Genomic DNA, 22,522 nt, shown 5'->3' on the forward strand with positions numbered 1-22,522 from the left:
GCCTTCCATCCCATCCTCTTGTAGTCTCAAGTGCATTTTCTTGAGTTCCTCAACTTTACTCTTGGTCTCTACAGGTGGAGGATGAGGCTTTTTATTCCTTACAAGTTTTGAGTTCCTTTTGGAGCAACTTGATTTTCTCCTTAAACTTCGCTAATGAATTTGTTAGGCATGCAATAATCTCATAAAATGTATCTAGTTTGGGAGAGTTTACATGATCATCATCATCATCATCACTTGATGATAATCCTTACTTGCATGAAGACGATGCCTCTCCACAAGATAAGGCCTCCTTGTTGTCATCACTTCAACTCTTCTATGCCATCATCTATCACCATGAAGGCTATGTGCCAAGTCACTTTGCATAACTCTTCTTCGCCTGAAAAGACCGATGAGGAAGAGTCACGCTTTTAGTGTCATTCTGGTTACTGTATCTCCAGGTACTTTAATTTATAGTGACCTTTCCTAATACATCCGAAGCAAATTACAAGAGACTTGAGTTTAGATATAACTTCTTGCTCCTCATTATCCTTTTGACAAAGTGAGCCATTTCGCTTGACGATATGTCATCCTTATGATTTCGTGTTTTGAGTTACATGAGACTACCTTCTTTTTTGCTTCTTGACATTACGCCTCTTCTTATTTGCAACTAAAGTCAAACCCTTCTCATTGGGAACAAGGTTAGCATGTTTATGAAGCTCAAATTCACAAAATAATTCATCTAATTTTACCGTTGAAAGGTCCTTAGACAATCCACAAGAATTTATCATGGATGACCACAAAGTTGTACGAGGGAAGACCTTCAACGTGTGCCTTATAGGGTCGTGGTTGTCTACATTTTCCCTTAGTGCATGGAGTCCATTTAAGATGTCCTCGAGTCCATTTAAGATGTCCTCGAGTCCATTTAAGATGTCCTCGATTATACCATAGAGGTGACTCCCCATTTCTCCTTTCATGGCACAATTCTACAATTGACTTAAAAATAAATCTTTTTTTAACAATTTATGAGTCATGAGTATTCATGAAGCTTTATGAGCTTCTCCCAAGGTTCTTTGGTGCTCTTGAAGAGTCCTACTTTATTGAGTTGGTATGGTGCCAACCCACGTTGCAAGGTTATGGTGACTTTCACATTGGCTTGCACCTCCTCCTTCAACTTCGTGGTTGATTTACTTGACTCACAACTTTTCTAATCTCATTGATAGGTATCTTAAAACCTTCATTTATACTAAATCAATTTTCTATGCCTATGATCAAAGATTGCTCTATCCTACCTTTCTAGTAGGCGAAGTTTATACCATTGAAAAATGGAGATATCCCTCTTGAGCTATCATCTCCTTAAAAATTTTCTCCTTTGGGCAGTCTGATACCAATTGTTTGACCGTCTAAAGAGTTATAGCTTCGAAATTAGATTTTTCTAGTGATGAGATTGTTGCTTTCTTACCATCAATCAATTGGCTAGCTGATTTTGACAACTAATGGTCACATCTGTCAACTTGACATTAGTAATTCGGCTAGTTACCATTGAGCATTAGTCAATTGGAGTTTTAGACAAGCTGATTGATAACCCAATAGTCAATTGATAAAACAACAGTTAACTGATGCTCCAGAATCAAAATAATTTTCTGTTTGATTTTTGAGCTTAGTCAATTGACCAATCAATTAACTGAATTCCCAAATAAGTAGTTAGTACTTTGATTCCAGCAGTTTCCAAGGCTAAGTCCATACCTAAGTCTAATCCCTTCATCCCTAGTTTAGATGTACACTCAATTCCTCAAAGAGTTTACCTGTGTGCAAAGAGGCTCTCCAAGCCTATGAAACTTGTCATGACTAGTATCTGATTTCCTAACCTACTTGAACTTGTCTAGCATCTGATCTTTCTGACGGATTTCATTTCTTGCCTAGTATTCAGTATCTTTGACCTACTTGACTTTATACCTTCCAAGCATCTCCCTATCCTACTAGACCTTCATATGCCAAGTCTTTGGTTCCTAAATTACTTTGGTTTTCCACACACCAAGTATCTAGTCCTTGTTGACCTAATTAGACTTCCGTCGTTGCACCTGCAGCACATGTCAAATTTCCTACACTTGTAGATACACATGAGATTAACAATATCTCTAATTTGAACTTTGTCCAAATATCAAAACCACATGTCAATCACATGCTTCGGGCATGATTACTCCAACAGTAAGAAGTTGCAAGGTTGCATCTACCTTTTGTAAAGCAAAGTTTCCATGGTCAACACCTCCATTTTGTGCAAAACTTCTCTTTATCCCTGCTCTTCTTTTAAGGTTGGCATGCCTATTGGCACTAACATGCCTAATATATCTTCTTTCGGCTAAGGATTGAAACTATAGCTTGGAATGAGATTTCAAACCTCACTCTCAATTTGATAATTTGTTGTCATATGAAATTCAATATGATATTTTGTGTTAACTGCAATTTTCAAAAGTCACATATTTATATATTCAAAATAACTGCATATGTTGCAAGACTCATGGCTTTATGTTCCCTAACTTGAAATCTAAGTTATGTTCTAAATAAATATGATTTATTGATTAACCCATATTGTGACAAAAAATTCCATATTTATTCATTGATAGGAATACAAAAAGTTTAAGAATTTATTTTTAAGCCATGGACTGTGGATTGTGAAGTTCATATATTTTTGCTCTTAAGTCTTATCTTATATAAATTAAGATCTCTCACTGAAAAAGCATACATTACATTACTCAAAAGCTTCACTCAAAATCTCGTCATGCCTTATGGAGCAGTTGATAGACTAGTTCTTAATTGTTGATATAATAACATAACTAATAATTCAAGTAGCATAACAGTAATGTTATTTTATATGGTAATAACATTTCGAATGTTAGTTTTGATAATTTATTATAAATATTAAAGATATTAAACAATTAAAAATCTTATTTATATAGTATAGTAACTCAAACTGTATTTAATATCAATAAATAATTTTACTAGTTACATATTATCTGTTATTACAAATTTAATAAGATATGTTTATAATGATCTTATTATACTTTTAAATTTTGAATTTTAAAATATCCATAGTTATTTCTTTAAGCATAATAATTTAACATTACTCGATTACAACAATATTTTTACTATCAAAATATTTATATTACCTTATATATTACGTAATTAAATACTATTGATTATAATAATCATTTCAATGATTTCTTGTAAAAGAATCAAATACTTATTCCATGGATAGTTATTCTTTACTTTATTCTAACAATTTATTATTGATTTCATCCTTCAAATGTGATCAGATCAATTGTGCAAGCAAAAATGAGTCGAGCAGGTCGGGCAAGTCAAAGGAACCGATTGAACTAGATGGGTCAAGCGTGCTAGAGGGAAAAACGTTGAGCAGTGGACTGTGACCCATCATGTAAGCAATTAGGACAAGTGAGCTAAGCACATTGGCTAGTCAAGGCAAGTTGTTCAAGGCGAGTATGCCAAGTGGGTTGGTTGAGCCAAACAGGCTAAGCAACTTAATTGGATTATTAGGTAAGCAAGTTAGAAGTAGTTACTCAGCATGTTGCAGGCAGTTGACTTACTTGGACAAGGCAATCAATCAAATAAACCTATTGGGTCAGTCAAGGTACTTAGAGTCGATCGAGCTAGGTGAGCTACTTAGGCATAGTGTTAGTAAAACGAGTTAGTCAAATTATTTATGTTTGATTTTTTTTCATTGTAAAAATATATTCGTTGAAGGGGAGCCTTGGCGAAACGGTAAAGTAAAAATGTATTCGCTAATGTTCTACCAAGCAAACATAAGAATGCTGATTTCATATTTTATTCCATGAACCAAACTAAGGAATAGCTATTTCTTATCTACCAAACTACGGAATAGCTATTTCTTATCGATTTTATTCATTAAAAATAACTATTTGTCTACTCCATTTAAGTGAACCAAATGAATCATAAGCATTTAGGTAATCACTATGTATATATAAGACATTAAAAAAATTAGATTCATATTTTATTGTGTTATTCATTTAGTCATTTATTGCCATAGAAACTAAAAGTGCTTTTCATGGAAACATAGTAACAACAATATATATACACCACTCATTCAGAGACCCCAGTAGTTTCTTTTCCCAGATTTACACCAGTTAGAGTATTAATAAAGTTACGTACATAATCAAATAAGATATCATACAAGCATTTTTTGAAGATTCCTGTTATTTTCCTTTAACAAAATGGAGGATGAAAGAAACAACTGACTGCAAATAAACTACTGAAAACAGGTTTACCTGTGACTCAAAAGAACAAAGATAATCCTGAATGGTTTTCAAGTTGCTTATAAGCTTATTTTGGTCCTGCAAGACAAGTAGAATCAAAAGCTTTGTAATAACATAGTTCACTGAAAACTAGAAGCATACACTAAGTATTCAGCAAAGTTGGTTCATTTAAGTGATATCACATTGAACCATATCCTGATCATGCAATCCGTGTGGGTAGGATTTTGTTTCATAAACAGATCACAGATTTGCCTGTATATGTTTCCTTATTAAATTTCATTGTCCTTCTTATTGATACATGAGATCCAACTACATATGCATCTTACCTTTGTTTCTATCATTCAAGAATGTTATTAACTTGGTAGATCAATGCCTATCCATTGATAAATACTTCAGATAAATAAAAATGGAGGCCACGGCTAATTATAAATTTCTACATAAACATGTTTATTAACCTACAGATAAATACATCAGACAAAAAACATGCTAATCATAAATTGCCTAGCAGATACCATGGCTTTTTAGAAAAAAGAATAAAAAGGAACTGTATTTTGGTGGAATTAAGCAACAATCCCACTTGACAGACACAATGTATACATTATTATGAATGCTACAATGCTTATAAAATATGCAAATCAAGGTTTAAAATTGTGAGCCTCTAGGACAGTTGAATGTGACTAGAGGAGGCAAATAAATGCTTCAATTTTGTTTGTCATTTGTTCTGCAATTTCAGTTGGCACAACGGAATAATAAAGAAATAACTCAAACACAAGAACACATTATTTGCGTGATTTAGAACACTTAGTATCTACTCCATGGCCTATGAACCTTAACGGGGATCACTCTCAAAATCACCTTTAACTTTCTTCTTCTTGGAAGCCTTCTAGAGGTGCAGAAACCTCTTACAAATTTGTCCAAGTTACAATAGCGCAAGCGAATACAAATGATAGCAAAAGTACAATACAAATGAAAGATTATAGAAATTTTTTGTCGGTGTTACTTTTTGAAAGTTTGGATGAACACTAGAACATTGGTTAGTTACTTCTCAAAGCCCTTGTAGAAGTTTTCACGAAACACTACTTGAGTACCCTTGAATGAATCCCTTAAAGCTCCTTTTATAAGGCTATTGTTGGGTTGACTGCTCACTTACCATCAGTCCACTAATGTGTTGTCAAGTCACCATTGCTGCAAAACTTTTCATAACAACTCAGTCCCAGCTCATCCTATGGTCTTCAGTTAGAAATCATCATAACACTTTGTTCATCTTTCCTTCTACCTTAGTCGATTGTGCAGTTGATCGCTCCAAATCAGTCGCTGGACAACAACAGTTCATTGTTCAAACCTTGAATCTGTCCAAAAACACAACCTTGTGTCTTCAAATTCATTAGCCGTCTATTAGCACTTTGATTCTAGCCACACTAAGTCTAAATTTATATCATATAGAGAGACCGTATATCTCTGGACTTCCTCATCTGCCTAGTGCATGTCTTCCTTGACTTACTATGACTTCACTTCCCTAGACTCCTCATCTTTGATACTCCACACATGGTCTAGTATTCATTCAACCTTGGCCTATTAGGAATTCACCTTGCCTATCCTCAAGTCAACCTTGACCTGTCATGACTTCCATTACATGGAGACAATTTGCTAGACTTCCCTTGTCTAAAGCTCACTCCTCTGAGATTTCAATCTTGTCTAACACCCGGTCAACCTTCACCTACTGGGACGGACTTCATTCCCAAACATTCAGTCTTCCTTGATCTACTTAGACTTCCATCACCTACCCAACATCCGGTCATAGAAAGAATTTCACCGCTAAGCATTCAATCTAATCCTCATCAACTTGCCTGGACTATGACTACCTAACATCCAATCATTGTTGATCTACTAGGTCGTCAATTGTTAGACATCTAATTCTACCTGGCCTACTTATACTTCCTTTACTAGCATCTATTGAACTTCTCATTATCTATCAAACATCGAATCTACCTTGACCTATTTGAACTTTCTCTGCTAACACCTATTGAACTTCTCATCAAGTGCCAGACATGATTACTCTATTGCTAACAACTACTAGACCTCCTAAATGCCAACTTCATATTGGACTTTCTCTTCTACCAACACTTATTGAACTTTTACCAATGTCGATACCAACTAAACTTCCAAAATGTTAACTCCATATTGGACTTTCAACACTTGTCAAGTGCCCAATTGACTTTGACTTACTTAAGTTTCTCATATGCCAAAAGTGTGCTTGACCTTAATTCATTTGGACTTTTTTCATATTCAAATATATAGTCAACCTTGACCTATTTGATATAGCATCTTCAACTTATCAAATATATTACTCAAATATCAAACACAAATCTCATGAATCTGACCATAGGCTAATTGCACCAATAGAGTCGTGGTGCACCTCTTAGTTCTATCATTGGTTTTAGATACTTTGTTAATTTTAACAAAATGACCTAGAGTTTTATAATGAAATAAAGTTTTAAACTTTTTCCATTCTTTTCCTCTTTTTAATCTAAGATTATCACTATCAAGGTTCTGCTCAAAGGCAATGTTAGAAAATGTTTATCTCTCTTTTCAGGAATTTCTATATAAGTTTTTTGGTTAGTGTTTTTGTTCACAAACATCTCTACAAAATGGTATAGCAAAATGAAAGATCCAAAATCTCATCAAGACCGCTCTTACTCTGACATATGCAAATCCCCGTTATTGATGCATGAATCTTATTCTCATTGGATGATATATTTCTAATCACATGTCATTCTTTACTCTTCATGGTCAAATTCCCTTGATTGTACTATTTGCATAAGATGTTATATATTCTCTTCAACTATGGGTATTTGGATGCACTTGCTGGATAAATTATCTTAACAATCCATCAAGTGTATTTTTCTTGATTATTGTTATTTTAAAAAAGGTTGTTATTGTAACTCTCCTAAGACAACATGCATTTATCATTCCTGATATGTCTTTTTGAGTCCACTCCTTTTTCCCCTCTACAACATCTCTACCTGATTCTACAAAAGAAATTTTCTTTGTTCCTACTTCATTGTGCTTCTCAACCCCGCATATAGACCTCACCCTAAACTCTACTTCTGTTACTTGACTACTTCCCTTACAGATATACTGTGGACGACCACAATGTGGAAATACTCTAGCATCTCCCTAAGGCTCTCCAACACTCTCTAGCCACCAATCATGATCTAATATCGCCTTTCAATTTAGATATTCTCATTATTTTTATCAAACGTACTCGTAAGTGTTTATTTTCTCAGTCACTTTCTCATTTTATATCTTATGCATCATTACCACCAAAATACTCTATCTTTATATCTTTGTTATCTTCATAGTCAATATCTAGTAGCATATGGCTACATTCAAGTTGATGGTCTTGACTATATGGATACCTTTTATATAGTAAGAAAGAAAGATAGCTTTAGCCTATCTTTTCTTCTGACCAAGATTGTTGCAGATTAAGTGTTCTACCTCATTTCAGCTCATTGTTTATATGGATAACACTATCATCATGATGATTCTATCTAGATTGCAAAATTAAGTGATTACCTCTATCAAGATTATAATGTCAAGTACTTCCTGAGTGTACAGATTGTTTGCTCAAATGATAGCTCTCACAATGCAAATGTACTAGTTATTCTAGGAGGCTACCTTGCTAGGAACTAAACTAGTAAATAATCTCATGGATCCTTAGTACTAGGATAAGGAGAATCCCTAGATGATTTAGGAACCATAGAAGGTTAATAGAAAAATTAAATTATATCTCCATCACGAGGCCTAGCATCTCATTTGTTGTTAGTGTAATTAGTCAAATTTTGGAGAATCAATATCATGATCATTGGGTAGAAGCTATGAGAATCCTATATTACCTTAAAAGTGCTCTAGGAAAAGTTATCTTGTTTTGTAAAGGTTTTGGTCCCTGACCAGAATGATACAGTTTCGGTACCACATCGTATCATGCTGATATGATTTTGATATTTTTTAAATATAAAATATATTAACTAAAAATAAAAAAAATTAATCTAAATATTTTAAAATAAAACAGATAAAATATTATATATATATATATATATATATAATTGGATAATTTTATTAGGCTTTAATTATGCCTATCTAAATTATCCCAACCATAAGGTAGGAGTTGATTAAAATTAACCTAAGTTCCTAATTAAAAAAACCTTCTCCCTATCCTGTGGCGCCTCCAGCCCCACGCAGTGCGTACGGACATGTCTGGACTCGTCGCCGACTAACGCAAGGCGTACGAAACGCGTCGTCGGGCTCATGCAAGGTGTTCGGACCAATCGCCGAGCTTTCGGCGATGCATTCGCAAGGCCTCGGGGCATGCCAGTACCGGAGGCGTGCTTGTGTCGTTGTCGGTTTGTGAGCGGAATGAAATATTTTGCCTATATCGGGTGAAACGACTCAAGATTTTAAACTATGCTCTGAGCTATATATACTATGTTATCCCATAGATAGATAATCTAGCTTTGGATATTGTATGCTCATATGCAGCAAGATTGAACAAACAATTGTAGTAAAACCAAATATAAAGTTGAATATGAGATTATAGCCCTAACTGTATGTGAACTACATCCATGTTGCCCTTGTAGAGCCAAAAATTTGTATTGCAACAATCAAAATGCTAAACACATAGCTTCAAACTCAATATTTCATAAGAGGACAACAGACATAAAGATTGATTGTCACTTTGTCAAAGAGAAAGAGCAATCAAATGAGGTCATCACCTTATTTGCGAGTATTGGTGATCAATGGACATATTGACTAAATCTCTAAAGGACTTATGGTTAGGGTTGAGTAAATTCATAATAAGTGGAGATTTTGTAATATATTCAAAGTTCTACACTAGTTTGAAGGGAAGTATAATGAACTAAGTTGTAAACAAATAAGACAAAGATTTAAAATCTCGAGCCATGACAACATTTTAGTATATATGACTTGAACAACACTTTGGTACCATGCCAATGTTCCGACATATGGTGGTAGTAGCAAATTAGAGGAGAAAGAGATGAAAAAAATGAGCACCACTATATGTCTCTCATCTAGCAAGATGCAATTTTGATACTGACATGATATCACCCATATGATAACACAATGCCACACTATAGACTACATGTGATAAGCAACATCGAATTTCAATAATTTATCAAAATAATATGTTTCAACAATACCATTTAGCACAATACGAGGTTTTAAACCATGGATAACACCGTAAGCATTAATATGTAAAAAAGGACAGCCCGGTGCACGAAGCTCCCGCTATGCGGGGTCTCGGGGAGAGGTAGAATAGGGCTACCTAGGATTGTTCAATAATTTTCTCTTCTTTATTAGTTGTTAATGGCTAAACAAGATTACAACTACATATTATATATATCCATAAGGTCAAACAAACTCTTCAAAAGTATAGATACTAGAATAATTTAAAATTTAAATCTATTAATTAAAAAAAATTCATTTTATGACAGTAAAAATTTGTTTTAAGTTGCAATTTACAACCACTTATGTTATCTCCAAATTGATTTCTCTATAAAATCATTCAGAGGCTGCAAAAAAGTTTAAAATATTATGTCATGATGGTCAATGTGACTACAAGAAATCATTAGCCAATAAACATGTAAAATAGATCAATCACGAGATTAACATGAAGGATGGTTCCTTGAATGGGCGAGCATTCCATGAGCTACCCAGTGTTGTTAGAGGCGCGAGGCGCACCGAGGCGCGAAAAGCTCCTAGAGCCCGAGGCGCGAGGCGCGAGGCGCGCCCGAGGCGCGCGCCTCTTGAACATGAGGTTGATGATTACCAGACTATTGCCACACTCATATACTATGTCAAATATGATAATTATTAATATTCCACACACATCAATATCAAATATAACAAGCAAAACAACACCATGATAAAATTAATAAAAGTTTCAAACTTTCAAGTTTCAACTTTCTAATTTAAACTAACAAAGTCCATCAAAACAAGTGTAATAAGTAAAATTAATCATCAAGCTCAAGATCATCCTCATTGTATTCTTCTTCTTCGTTATCTTCATCTTCTTCAAATTCAATTTCTTCTTCTTCTTCTTCTTCTTCTTCATCTCTAAATCTTAGAGATGAGTGTCTCATAGAGGAAGATGCATTTCCCTTCTCGACTTGTTTAGGCCTAGCATTTGAACTAGAGGTCATGGTTGCAATATTTTTTCCTCTAGTACAATATTCAGGCTCTTCAGCTCCACTAGCTCTAGCAACGACATCCCATGTCAAGTCATCACCTTCAAAAACCAACTCATCTTCTTCATTATCACTTTCTCCATCCATTCTACCCATCAACCATTCATTACTATCATCAATATCAGTCAAAGAGATGGGGTCAATCTTATCACGTGCATCATACCGAAGCTTTAAGGCACGATTGTATTTCACAAATACCAAATCATTTAAGCGCTGCTGAGCTAGCCTATTTCTTTTTTTGCTGTGAATCTACAAAATGTCAAAAATCACAATAAGTATAATAAAATATCAAAGAATATTTTCTACTTATAAAAGTAGCATACTAATAGTATCAAACATTTATATTTATTACATACCTGCTCAAATACACTCCAATTGCGCTCACAACCAGAAGCACTGCAAGTGAGGCTAAGCACTTTAATAGCAAACTTTTGCAATTCTGGGGTATTTGCTCCATAGCATTCCCACCATTCTGCTGGAGATAATGCTCTTCTATGTCTAATTGCTACATTCCTCCCAAATAGCCCTTCTGCCTTTCGATATATAGAGAGCTGGGTAGTGATTTTGCTCGGCAGCGCTTGAAACCAATCTCTCCATAGTTTCAAACAAACCATTCACCACTTCTCCACAGATATTTGAATCTGTGTATGAATAAAAATATTCTGGATTCAAATAATGTCCTGCAGCATGCAGAGGCCGATGAAGTTGACATTCCCATCTCGCATCAATGATCTCAAACACTTCTTTGTATTTCTCTTCTTTCTCCTTGAAGGCCTTCATAATTGTTTCTTTTGCCCTATCCATAGCCTCATAAATATAGCCCATTGCAGGTTTTCTTTCGCCATCAACCAGTCTTAGAACACGGACTAAAGGGCCATATATTTTTAAAATATGCACAATACTGCTCCAAAATCTAAGTGTCATGATGATTTTAGCTACCTTCTTCCCCGCCGCTTCTTTTGCCCATTTACTCTCTGTCCAATCCTTTAAAATGAACATTGTTCTTAAATTTTGCTTCTGTAGATACATCCTTTCAAGAGTGAGAAAAGCAGTAGCAAATCTTGTGACACCTGTCCGACAAAGCTCTTTTTGTCTTATGAATTACCTCAACATATTTACCATGCCAGGATGAACATAAATGTAAGCATTCACACTCATTGCTTTCTTCGATGTTGCTTTAAAATCAGGCAATTTCCCAATATCTTCTAAGATCAAGTCGACGCAATGAGCAGCACAAGGAGTCCAATACAAGTGTGACCTTTTTGCTTCTAATAATTTCCCTACAAAAGAAGTTAGAAAAGTAGATAAGTTTAACATATATAAGAAAAGCATATTGATAAAAAATAATTAAATAGATTCTTACCAGCAAGCACATTGTTACTTGCACTATCCGTAACAACTTGAACAATATTTACTTCTCCTACACGCTCCACAAATCGATCAAGCAACTGAAATATTTTCTCTCCAGTCTTTGCATAATCAGAAGCATCAACCGATTCGATGAAAACTGAACCTTTAGGAGAATTCACTAAAAAATTAATCAATGTTCTCTGCCTTTTGTCTGTCCACTCATCTGCCATCAAACTACAACCATACTTGGCCCATTCTGTTTCACACGACTTAATGTAATCATTTGTCACACTATCAACCGCCTTTTTTAGAAAAGGAACCCGCACCTCATGATAACTAGGTCCTTTTAGACCTATACCATATTGGCCAACCAAGTCCAACATTCTTTTGAAGCTTGAATAATTAACGGCATTAAATGGAATTGCCGCATCATACATCCACTCAGTTATGGCCATACAAGCTTTTTCCCTCAATTCTTTCTTGTATGCCTCATTTATCGTAGATTGTCTTTCTTTACCCTTTCTACTTTCAACAATTTTTTGTACATTAGGAGCAAAATACGTATCCATTGGACCTATTTGTCTGGGCCTTTTTTGCATATTCACTGATCTAGAACTTGTACTTGTACTTATAGGCGGCACACCTTTAGCTCCAATATTATCCATATCAATATCATCACCAAGAGGGTCTACATCCTCAAAGTCCAATGTCGCAAGTTGAGAAAGATTACTTTTCTCTGCCTTTTTCTCCATGAAATTTTTAATTTCTTCACGTACATGAGGTGGACATTTTTTGCAAGTCGTAGTATTTCGAAACCCCCCAACAAGATGTTGTTTTGCACGATAAATACCCCCTTTTGTAACTTTTTGACAAAAGTTACAAATTAAATCATTTTTATTATCCGGATTAACTCTTTGAAAATAATTCCATCCCGGATCTTTTGATATATATGTTGGAGTATCACTACTACCTTCCATGATAATTGAACAAGAAAATAATCTGAAAAATTAAAAATAAAATAAAATTAATATGGTACCAGCAATAGAAAAGTACTGTACACTGTACAGTACCAGCAATAGTAAAAAAACAAAAAGCAAAACAAGACAAAAAAAAATAAAAAAACAGTAAAAAAATGAAATATCGGACAGCAGACAGCAGCACCAATACGAACAACATCACAGCAACAAAATTAAAAAACCGGACAGCAGTAGGAACTAGAAAGTAAAAATGCAACCTGCAAAAATTAAAAAACAGCAGCACCAATACGAACAGCAGCACAGCAACAAAATTTAAAAACCGGACAGCAGTAAGCAAACACACAACCTACAAAAATTAAAAAACAGAAAACCAAAATAAAACAAAACCGGACAGTAGCACAGCAGAACACGAACTGGACAGAATCACAACAAAGCAGAACACGAACTGGACAGCAGCTTAGCAAAGCAGAACACGAAACTGGACGGCAGCAACACAGCAAAGCAGAACACGAACTGTACAGCAGCAACACAAAGAAAAGAAGAGAAAGAACTGCAGAAGAAAAAAAGATATAGAAACGAAGAAGAAAAAGAAACGAAGAGAAGAAGCGAAGAGAAGAAGAGAAAAAGAAGATGATGACAGACGAAAAAGAAGAAGAAGAGACGAAGAAGACGAAGTGAAGAACAGAAAAATAGGAAAAAAGAAGGAAAACATACTTGGATTTCTTCCTCAGCGATGGCGCGACAGCGATGGACTTGGGTTTCTTCCTCAGCGATGGCGCGACGGCGACGGATGAAAAAGGGTTCAGGTTTCTTCCTCCCTTCCTGCGTTCTCTTCCACCTTCCTGCGTTTTCTTCTCCTATTTCCCGTGCCCTAATTCCAAATAACGTTGATTTGGAATGTTTTTTTTTGGTTTAAAATCCATATCTGCTCACGATCGATCACGGTGCCTCGATCGCGCCTTGATTGCGCCTTCGTTGACGTGCAAAGGCGCACGAGGCGCGCCTAGGCGCGCACCTGGCGAACAGCGCCCGCCTCGCGTGGGAAGAGGCGTTCTTCCCAGCGCCTTGTGCGCCTAGCGCCTCGGGCGCGCCTTTAACAACCCAGGAGCTACCCATGACACAGTTTGTCATGAGGCTTTTGCAATGCATTCTCTGGCTTCCAAAAGGCAAGGCATTCTTCCCCAACGCAGGTGAGGCATGTCTCCTAAAGTTTTTCCTGCAAGGCCTTAGCATAAGTGAGTCTTTTTCCACACATGCTAAGGAATTCTTTCTTTAGCTTCAACAGGTTTCCTTATTTGTTCCTCACTTCTCTATTATCTACCGATTCCATGTGACAGCATGCCAACACAATACTAAACACGATAATTTCCAACTAATGGAATACCTTGACAACTCAAAATCTTGCCTAGAGTTAAATTCAGAACAAGCTTACATACACATAGTTCACTTTGTGGGAGTGTTTAAGGGAGTCTTGATTGTATATATATGTAGTAGAGGGAATATTATATAAATGCTTCCCTACATATAAGGTGAATTGAGTAATTATTGAGATGTATAGTGAATAGTTTGACCCCACCTAGTGGGATAAGGCTTGGTTGTTTTTGTTGTTGTTGTTGTTCTTGTTGTATAGTGAATAGTTTGAATTTTGGAAGAAACATACAAATCATTCCACAACATGGGGCATGCAATTTCATTTACCTTGACTATGCATTTATCTTGAAATGTTCGAGTGCCTACCCATTCCTCTAAAAGAGCCTGCAATACATCCAAAAGAGGTAGTACGTTAGAACATCTATTTTCTTTTAGAAATACAACTGAAACTAGGACTAAAATGGATGCAATGCATGGGTTTAAACTATTTAATTATGTAAATTGTAGACAGAAGATCTATTTGAAGAAAAAATAGAACTGCATTAAGTTATGGAAGTAACATATACAATAATTCCACTGACAGAGTAAACAAGGTAACAAGTAGAATATTCAATTTCAATAACTAACCCTTTTGAGGTTTGAACAACTGACAATTTGTGCTTCTAGGGTCCTAGTTGTTGGAATATGTGCTACTCAAGAATGGAAGTAGCTTTGCATAGAACTTCCAAATGAAACAGATTATCTAAATTTTCTGATTCTATGACAAGTCACCTTGACATCTTTACCATGATAGTGTTTCTGATTACTTGTATGATTTTCTTTTCCATTATGCTATGTAACCAGCCCTATAAAATAGAAGTTCAGCCCACTACCAAATGTAATAGACTATTTTTTTTAACCTTTGTTTTCTTCAATTACAATTCAGAAAACGACTTGTTATTGTACATTAAGCACGCTTAAACAAAACAATAATAACTGAGATAGAACTCCTAGAAATATAAATAGAAAAAGTAAGTGAAAATCAACAACTTGTGTCTTATAGCTAAATTCATTTTTTCACTCAACAAAAATTGAACAAATTAATAAATTCCAAAATTGAAAGAAAATCAATAATTGCAAAATCTATGCACCTATTTATTCCATTAATGACTGACGGATTACCAAAGGACAAAAACAAATCAAAAATTGATATAGGAAATCATTGATTGCTAAACCTACGCACCTATTTTGAATTTTTAAGGAAATGTAGCACATCAGTGACTTAACAGATTACAAAATATTTTTTTCTTTTGAATCAAAACCTTTAATATTTAACTGTTTCAACTAAAACAAGCCATTTTTATTCTGTAATAAAAAATCACCATACATAGAAATTTTAATTGATTATTTTGTTTCTTTAAAAATTATCAATTAATGTTACATGTATTATGGTGAAAAAATATTGTGTTAGTGTTGTTATAAATTTACAAGTAGCTTTGTTGAAATTAAAAATTCAGATTCATTAAAACATCAAAAGTTTGTATTACATTTATCAATTCTCACTCAAAAATTTAAAGAATGTCGGATCCATTTCATTTTTCATATCAAGTGAATGTATTTAACTAAAAGCTATCTTAAAATGATTGCACATAGAAAAGCAACTTAATTTCTCCAGAGAGAAAAACGTGAAAATGCCTCCCCAAAAAATCCTTATGCTTCTGCATAAGCAAGATATTGCACCTAATTGGCACTTGCTTAATTAAATTGAGAACTAAAAATAATACGGTCACTAATTAGTCGACTGCTCCATGCCATCACTATTGATAGATATTGGCCATCGACCTTTTGTTTAGATCGTTAGTGTAGGTGTCTTGATCGTCGTTTTCTAATTCTTTAGTCAATTGATTGAGCACCAAGGAGACTCAGTCTACTGCATACCGAAGCAGATTCACTTTGTTTTTGTTCGGACATGAGTTGACTCCTTAGTTGACTACAATACATTTGATTGAAAACAACTTTGATGGATGATTTGACGGCAATCATTTCTAAGATTAAGTTAATATCATTCTTCCCCAATGTGCATATACCCTAAAACTTTTCTTACTCGTAGAGTTTACTTTTGTGCCCAGAGACTTCGTGCCTCTAGGATTTCATCTTGTTACCTAACATCTAGTTGTCTTCCTGATCTATTGGAACTTCATCTTGTTGCCTAGCATGACCTATTAGGATTTCATCTTGTTGTTTAGCATCAGATCTTCCTCACCTATTGGAACCTCATTTTGTTAAATATCTGGTCCTCACCCTACTCGAGCTTCCATTATTGCAACTGCAACATAAGTCAAACTTCTTGCACACAATTTTGCAGCATAAGTCTTATATTAGGGATTTTGATTTGTGGGATAAGGTGGAAGCAGGGGCGTAGCTAGGTGGAGCTTTGGGGGTGCGACCGCACCCCCTGAAATTTGAGAAAAAAAATTATACATTGGGAAAAAAATAAAAAGACTTAATTATAAATTTTAAAATTCTATGGACTTTTATACTAAAGAAATCTAATGAAAAACTAACTATGTTTTATTTTTTTTCTCTCCCCTGATTTCTTTTTCGCCTCTCTCTCCCATTTTTTTATTTGTCTTCAATATCGTGTTTTTATTTTTTCCTTGTGTTTTCCCCTCTACCACTACCGCCCACATTATTGTCACCACACAATATTATTGCCAGCGTTGTCATTGTTTGCTACGAGTTTCGTCATCGTCGCTACACCAATTCTCCACAGCAAATACGTTTTGATTATGGTAAAAATTTCTTTTTTGATCTTTTTCGTTACAAATTTAAGTGCTAAAAAAATATATAGTGTCAAATTTTTATATTCATGTTTTTATTTGCTAGTCAAGTATGTTATTTGTTTACTATCAATTTTATTATTATTTTTGAATGGCTGGAAAAAAGATAGTCATTAAATTAAATAATTATGTGTTTAAAATATTATTCTAACGATAAATTAGGTGAAATATGAATGTCGAGGTATTTTAAGAAAATATGAGATATACCTATTTCAAATAGGTCATCTTCCCCTCTATTACATCCTTCTCCTCTGTCTTTTCCACCTAATTGATTCTTTGACTTTGAGTCATAGATGAGGTCTGAGGATTGACAGATCATTGTTTTTGTTGGGGTTGCAAGGTTGCAAACATAGTCCCACATTGAAAACACATGGGAAAGATCATGGGTTTAAAAGGATGCATGATATCTCCATTGGAATGAGACCTTTTGGGGTAAGCCCAAGAGCAAAGTCATGAGGGCCTAGGCCCAAAGTGGACAATATCATATCATTGTGGAGATATCTAAATTCTTTTCGATCTGACAATTGGTATCAGAAAGCCATGAGGGCCTAGGCCCAAAGTGGATAATATCATGTCATTGTGGAGATATCTAAATTCTTTTCGATCTAACAGTTTTAACTAAAATCAAGGGTTAAACTAAAAATATTTTAAATTTGAGTTCATGTTTAACTTATTGAATTCGAAATTTAAACTATTAGAGAGTGAAAATTGATCTATACTAATATTTAGAATTTTAAAAATCGCCCCTTCTGGTCTAAAATCCTAGCTACGCCACTGGGTGGAAGTAGATAGAGAAATAGCACCTTTGCTAAGTTAATTCTTGCTTAGATCAGGAAACAACAGACGAAGAATAAAAAAATCTCTGTTGTGTTTATAAGGTAGTTCTCACATGATTCATGGCACATACTAAGTGGTAGACACTGTCAATTTACAACTTCTTGTCCATGTTGACCTTGCACCTAATAACATAGAAAGACTTCATTGTCATAAACATCTCTATAATGTAATCTCAGCTCTAGCAAATATAATGATGTTTAATGGTTTCTACCCTTAGCAGTGCTTGATTAGTGAGAGACTTCTCAATCCTCAAAAATAAATATGACCTTTAGTTCAACCTTTTTTTTTAGAACAATAACTTTAATGGAATTAAATGAATTGCAAACCTAATTGCTCTCACTTGTAGAATCTCTCTGCCAATAAATTTTTATATTAAACCATGAAACATAAAGATGGCTATAGAAAATTTTGTCAACAATTACCTTTTCATTATCTTCTTCGCCATATTGAACCATATCAAGTTTACCAATGTTTGTCACAATTAAAAGAATATCGTGTGTTATGCATATTGTCCAAAACAATGTTGTTGGATGTTCTTTCTCTATTAGCTTTTTGGCTTGCTTAAAGTTGGCACCATTCACTTTTACCACCTACACTACATGCTCTACAATTGTCTCGAATTACATTATCCATTATGTGATATAGGTAAAATATATCATGACATTCTGCAATCAGATCAATATATTTGTGAAATATCATTCCTCTTCAATATAGAAGAAAGTTGATTATGCCCATTTGCATTAATCTTGTCCATTTAGTGTGTATCAACATAAACCCATATAGGCCTCGGTATTACATTTTAAGACTGTCTCAATCCTCTCCACTAATTTGTCCAGACATAGACCAATAATTTTATATGGAATTGCGGGTTGGATACCAGGATCAAACTTTTAAATGTTGGACGCCATGCTATCTAATACATATGATTTACTACATTAGGTAATATTTGATTAAAGTGAAAAAATTTGGCAATACTTTAAATGATGGATTTCATCTCCTTTGTGTACACCATCAAAATTTTAATGTGCTTGGTAGCTTCCTAGTGTGCTTGGTTGTTAGTCTAGGAAGGCTATTTGATCAACATGAGTAGTATTTGCTTTTACACCTTTGTCCTATGTAAGGTTTAAAATTACCAATGTTAGCTTGTGATAAGGGAACACAAACATTTGCACAACCACTTCTATTAGCCTGCCATAGGCCACTTTGCTATTGCCCCGGGACAGGGTGTCATGGTTAAACCCTCAATGATAGATCAGAGATCTAGAGTTTGAGACTCGGTTGTGGTGTATTATTAAGAATTTTTCTCCTTAATGGGTAGCAGATTTGAGAATACTGCCTGTTAGGATAAGCCTCCATGTGCATTTTCCCGATTTACCCTGGCAGCCGGTGGAAAACTTCTGTGGGGTCAGGTCGGTCGCCCAAATTTCGACGTTACTTGACCTGGTTAATCGTCTTCGCCTTTTGCCACACGAGGTCACTTTGCGATTAACACCAGTTTTGTGACACAAACACAACCATGACATATTTTTACTCATAGTTATATTCAGTTCAGGGGCACGAATAGATGCTAAAATTTTCAGTCATTTGCAATATTAGTTCTACCACAAAATTATAAACAAGTTTTGCAAATGCTCATTTATCAATCCCTTCATGTTATTGTTGTCCATATTTGATTTTTTTTTTTTTGGCATGAAGCTCCTCATGAAGGGGAGACTTGGCGCATTCATAAAGTTATTGTCGTATGATCTAGAGGTCACGAGTTTAAGTCTCGGAAACAACCTTATACAAAGTACTGCGTACAATAGATCCTTCTTCAAGATCCGCATTAGCAAGAACTTTGTGCACCAGGCTGCATTTTTTTTCCTCCTTAATTGCATGACTTATCTCCTGAGGAACTTTTGGACACTTTCAAATATTCAGATATCCACCAACAAACCAACAAGTTGTTACTTTAGTCATGTGATCCCACCATCATGTTAAATTATATTAGTGTAAACACTACCAATTGAACCAATACTCAAGTCGATGTGCATGCCTCCAATCTAAATCCGATTGTTAATTTGATAACATTTGGCTACCAATAAATCATTAAAAAAATATATATTATTAAAATAATAAAATCACATCAAGTAAACACATTGATAGAATATTCATTTGATACAAAATTAATTAATTAATACACATTAATATTCAAAATACAGAATTATCTAATTAATAATTAACTAATACATTAACTAATTAACCTCTTCACCCCTTCATACATCAATTAATCAATAACTAATTAATTGATACATTATTTATTAAACTATATAATTAAATTTTATTTTAATTAGTTAATCATATGTATTTTTAATCAATATGTATAATATATAGTATTAATATAGTACTTGTTATAAAAATATATACTACAATATTACATATCATAAATGTGTATTATATTTATATAAAATTATAATATAAAAGTTGTGCACGAATAATACACCTTAGCGAATTGCAAATAGGGATTGTGATTTTTGCGATTTCACAAAAGCCTAGTTTGCAACTGTAGCCCTCTTTATGACTCATTGTCACCAACTCAACAAGCCAACAAGCTGGCAACCGCTCTAATCCAATTTGTCTTACCTTAATTCATTACCCACGCTGAAGTCGCCATATTTTAATCCACTTAAAGCCTTCACTCATAGCTTCTTTAATTTTTCTCCATAGGCTTTTTTCCTTTTAAATTTTAAGTTATTTATAGCCTCTCAATCTCTTCTTTCCTCTTCCCCATGATTGGCAACATCCTTCCTCACTTCATTAGTTGAATCTGGATGAATTTTGATTTTCATCCATGCCAATTGAGAAAAAGTCCATTGCTATTTGATCCTACTTGACACAGGCAATATTGTTCCATCACGAGCAGGACTGTAGTTTAACCTTGTGTCACCCAATGCTACATTTCGTCCTTTACCTAGAACAAAACATTTGGTCGTGTTGAGCAGCATGACACGATTTTAATCTATAGGCAATGTACCAATGATAGAGAGGCAAGATTGAAGAGGTAGAGGAAGGAGAGGAGGGCATTGGCACTAAATGCATAGAATAGCAACTTAAAGAGTGTAGTCAAATAATGACACAAGGGTGGAGACGCAAAACATCGTGTGGATGACAAAGCAGAGGACACGAGAAAGGAAGCGAATGACACGACATGCGATGTAGATCACTTAGTTGAGTTGTCATTCCGTTGTGTCAAAAGGAAATTTTAGCAAGTGATAAGTTCATTAGTGGTGTCTGAACTCTGAAGCATATAATGGATTTCACAACTTTGGAAGTTTATGAAGAATTTTGAAAAAAACACATAAATTAAGTGATAAATTTAGAAATTAACCATTTAAAATATTAGTCAGATTCACTTAGTTGTTCTCCTTCACACAGATTCAAGCACCAATCTTGATTCAGAACACAATAGTGTAGCGCCCTAACTAATCTTTTCAAGAGTAATATGATAAATTATGTGATATTGGCATGCCTATCCTACAGTAGAAAATATCAAACTAATGGAATCTAAAATAAGTTGAATCTAGGAGCTAAGATCACAAACAAGCAACTACATTGTCATAATACTTCACCAAAAATTTCTGAAAGGATACCATAAATCAACAAAGAAAATGTGAAAAGAAAACTAATAGTTAATTTATTATAATTAAATCACATTCAGAAGAGCTCCAAAGTTTGTATAAGCAGAGCTTAGACACAAAAAAAAAGGTGTAATGTTTCTATAACAAAGACAAAAAAATTAACTCAAGAGAAGCTACATGATGAATATTTCCCAAAACACATTCAACCGCTGTATTTAGTACCTTTGGCAACCAAACCTCTATATATTAACTAAAAAATACTAGTTTGAGCTTACACGTTCTTGCAAGTAGATATGTAAAATAAAGTATTTGTGAGATTGTATGTGCATTACAACGTACTGCAGTCTAATTAATTATGTATTAACAGAGAGAATTTAAAAGACCTGAAGAAAATTCAATGTAAGAAAACAATCAACAGTAGAATAGGAGGAAACCTCCTCATGATATAACCAGATTGTCAAAAGTCTTTTGTTCTAACTATTTATGGTCGGCTGAATAAATCTTATCCACCATTGAGTTGCAAAGCAATATCACTAGTAATATTCATATTTATATTATTTTTTATTACAATTGAGCAATGTTTTTATTGATCTCAATATAATTTTAACGCTTCAAGTTTAATAGGTCCAATTCTTCTAACTTTAGTATCTGGTTGATCATTTTGAATATGTTCAAATCACTTCAAGCTATTTTTTTCTCATTTCAATTCCCATGATGCAACTATGAAAACTAAAATTTCAATATGTAACCAATGACACAAAGAAAGGGGGGGAAAACCTTGTGATCAAACTCAGCCATCTTTAAAACTATTGGAATAATTATTGGCTCACTGCCTGATTTTTCAGGTTTCAAGGTGTTGTCAATTTGCAACTTCAAGTCCTTATGAGCATCACCTGAAAAAAAAAATAGCATTAGCAAAATCAAGAAAATGAAAATAGGGGTAGGAATTTTCTGTTGTCTTTTATTTCATCATTACTTCTATAAAAAAATGACTTTATTTACACAAAATTGGACACCTTGTGT

At 34.3% G+C, this 22,522-nt stretch overlaps 2 protein-coding genes across 9 annotated transcripts in view; both read right to left on the bottom strand.

Moving 5' to 3' along the window:
• The window catches only part of LOC121985343 (P-loop NTPase domain-containing protein LPA1 homolog 1-like), a 114,371-nt gene that overhangs the window by 12,727 nt on the left and 79,122 nt on the right, over positions 1–22,522 (bottom strand). For all 6 annotated transcript variants that reach the window (XR_006113125.1, XR_006113123.1, XR_006113124.1 and 3 more), the window contains exons 11-13: positions 22,277–22,392; positions 14,554–14,610; positions 4,278–4,343 (exon numbers count right to left, since the gene is read on the bottom strand). Coding sequence is in view for 3 of the 6 variants with exons in the window: in XM_042538733.1 (XP_042394667.1) it covers positions 4,278–4,343; positions 14,554–14,610; positions 22,277–22,392 (239 nt within the window). In the remaining 3 variants the exon portion in view is untranslated. The remainder of the gene's footprint in view (positions 1–4,277; positions 4,344–14,553; positions 14,611–22,276; positions 22,393–22,522) is intronic.
• On the bottom strand, positions 10,186–12,791 carry LOC121985345. Of its 3 annotated transcripts, none has more exons than XM_042538736.1 (3): positions 11,892–12,791; positions 10,885–11,808; positions 10,186–10,777 (listed from the first exon to the last, which is right to left on the bottom strand). In XM_042538736.1, exons 2-3 carry the CDS (start codon positions 11,140–11,142, stop codon positions 10,295–10,297), a joined length of 741 nt encoding a protein of 246 aa, XP_042394670.1. In that variant the 5' UTR covers positions 11,143–11,808; positions 11,892–12,791; the 3' UTR covers positions 10,186–10,294. The 3 variants fall into 3 exon arrangements, 2 of the variants coding, with proteins under 2 accessions (XP_042394670.1, XP_042394669.1); XR_006113126.1 differs by having other exon boundaries at positions 10,201–10,777; positions 11,892–12,783; XM_042538735.1 differs by having other exon boundaries at positions 10,777–11,808; positions 11,892–12,783.

The sequence above is a fragment of the Zingiber officinale genome, chromosome 5B (assembly GCF_018446385.1).
Source record: "Zingiber officinale cultivar Zhangliang chromosome 5B, Zo_v1.1, whole genome shotgun sequence".
NCBI classification, from domain to species: Eukaryota; Viridiplantae; Streptophyta; class Magnoliopsida; order Zingiberales; family Zingiberaceae; genus Zingiber; species Zingiber officinale.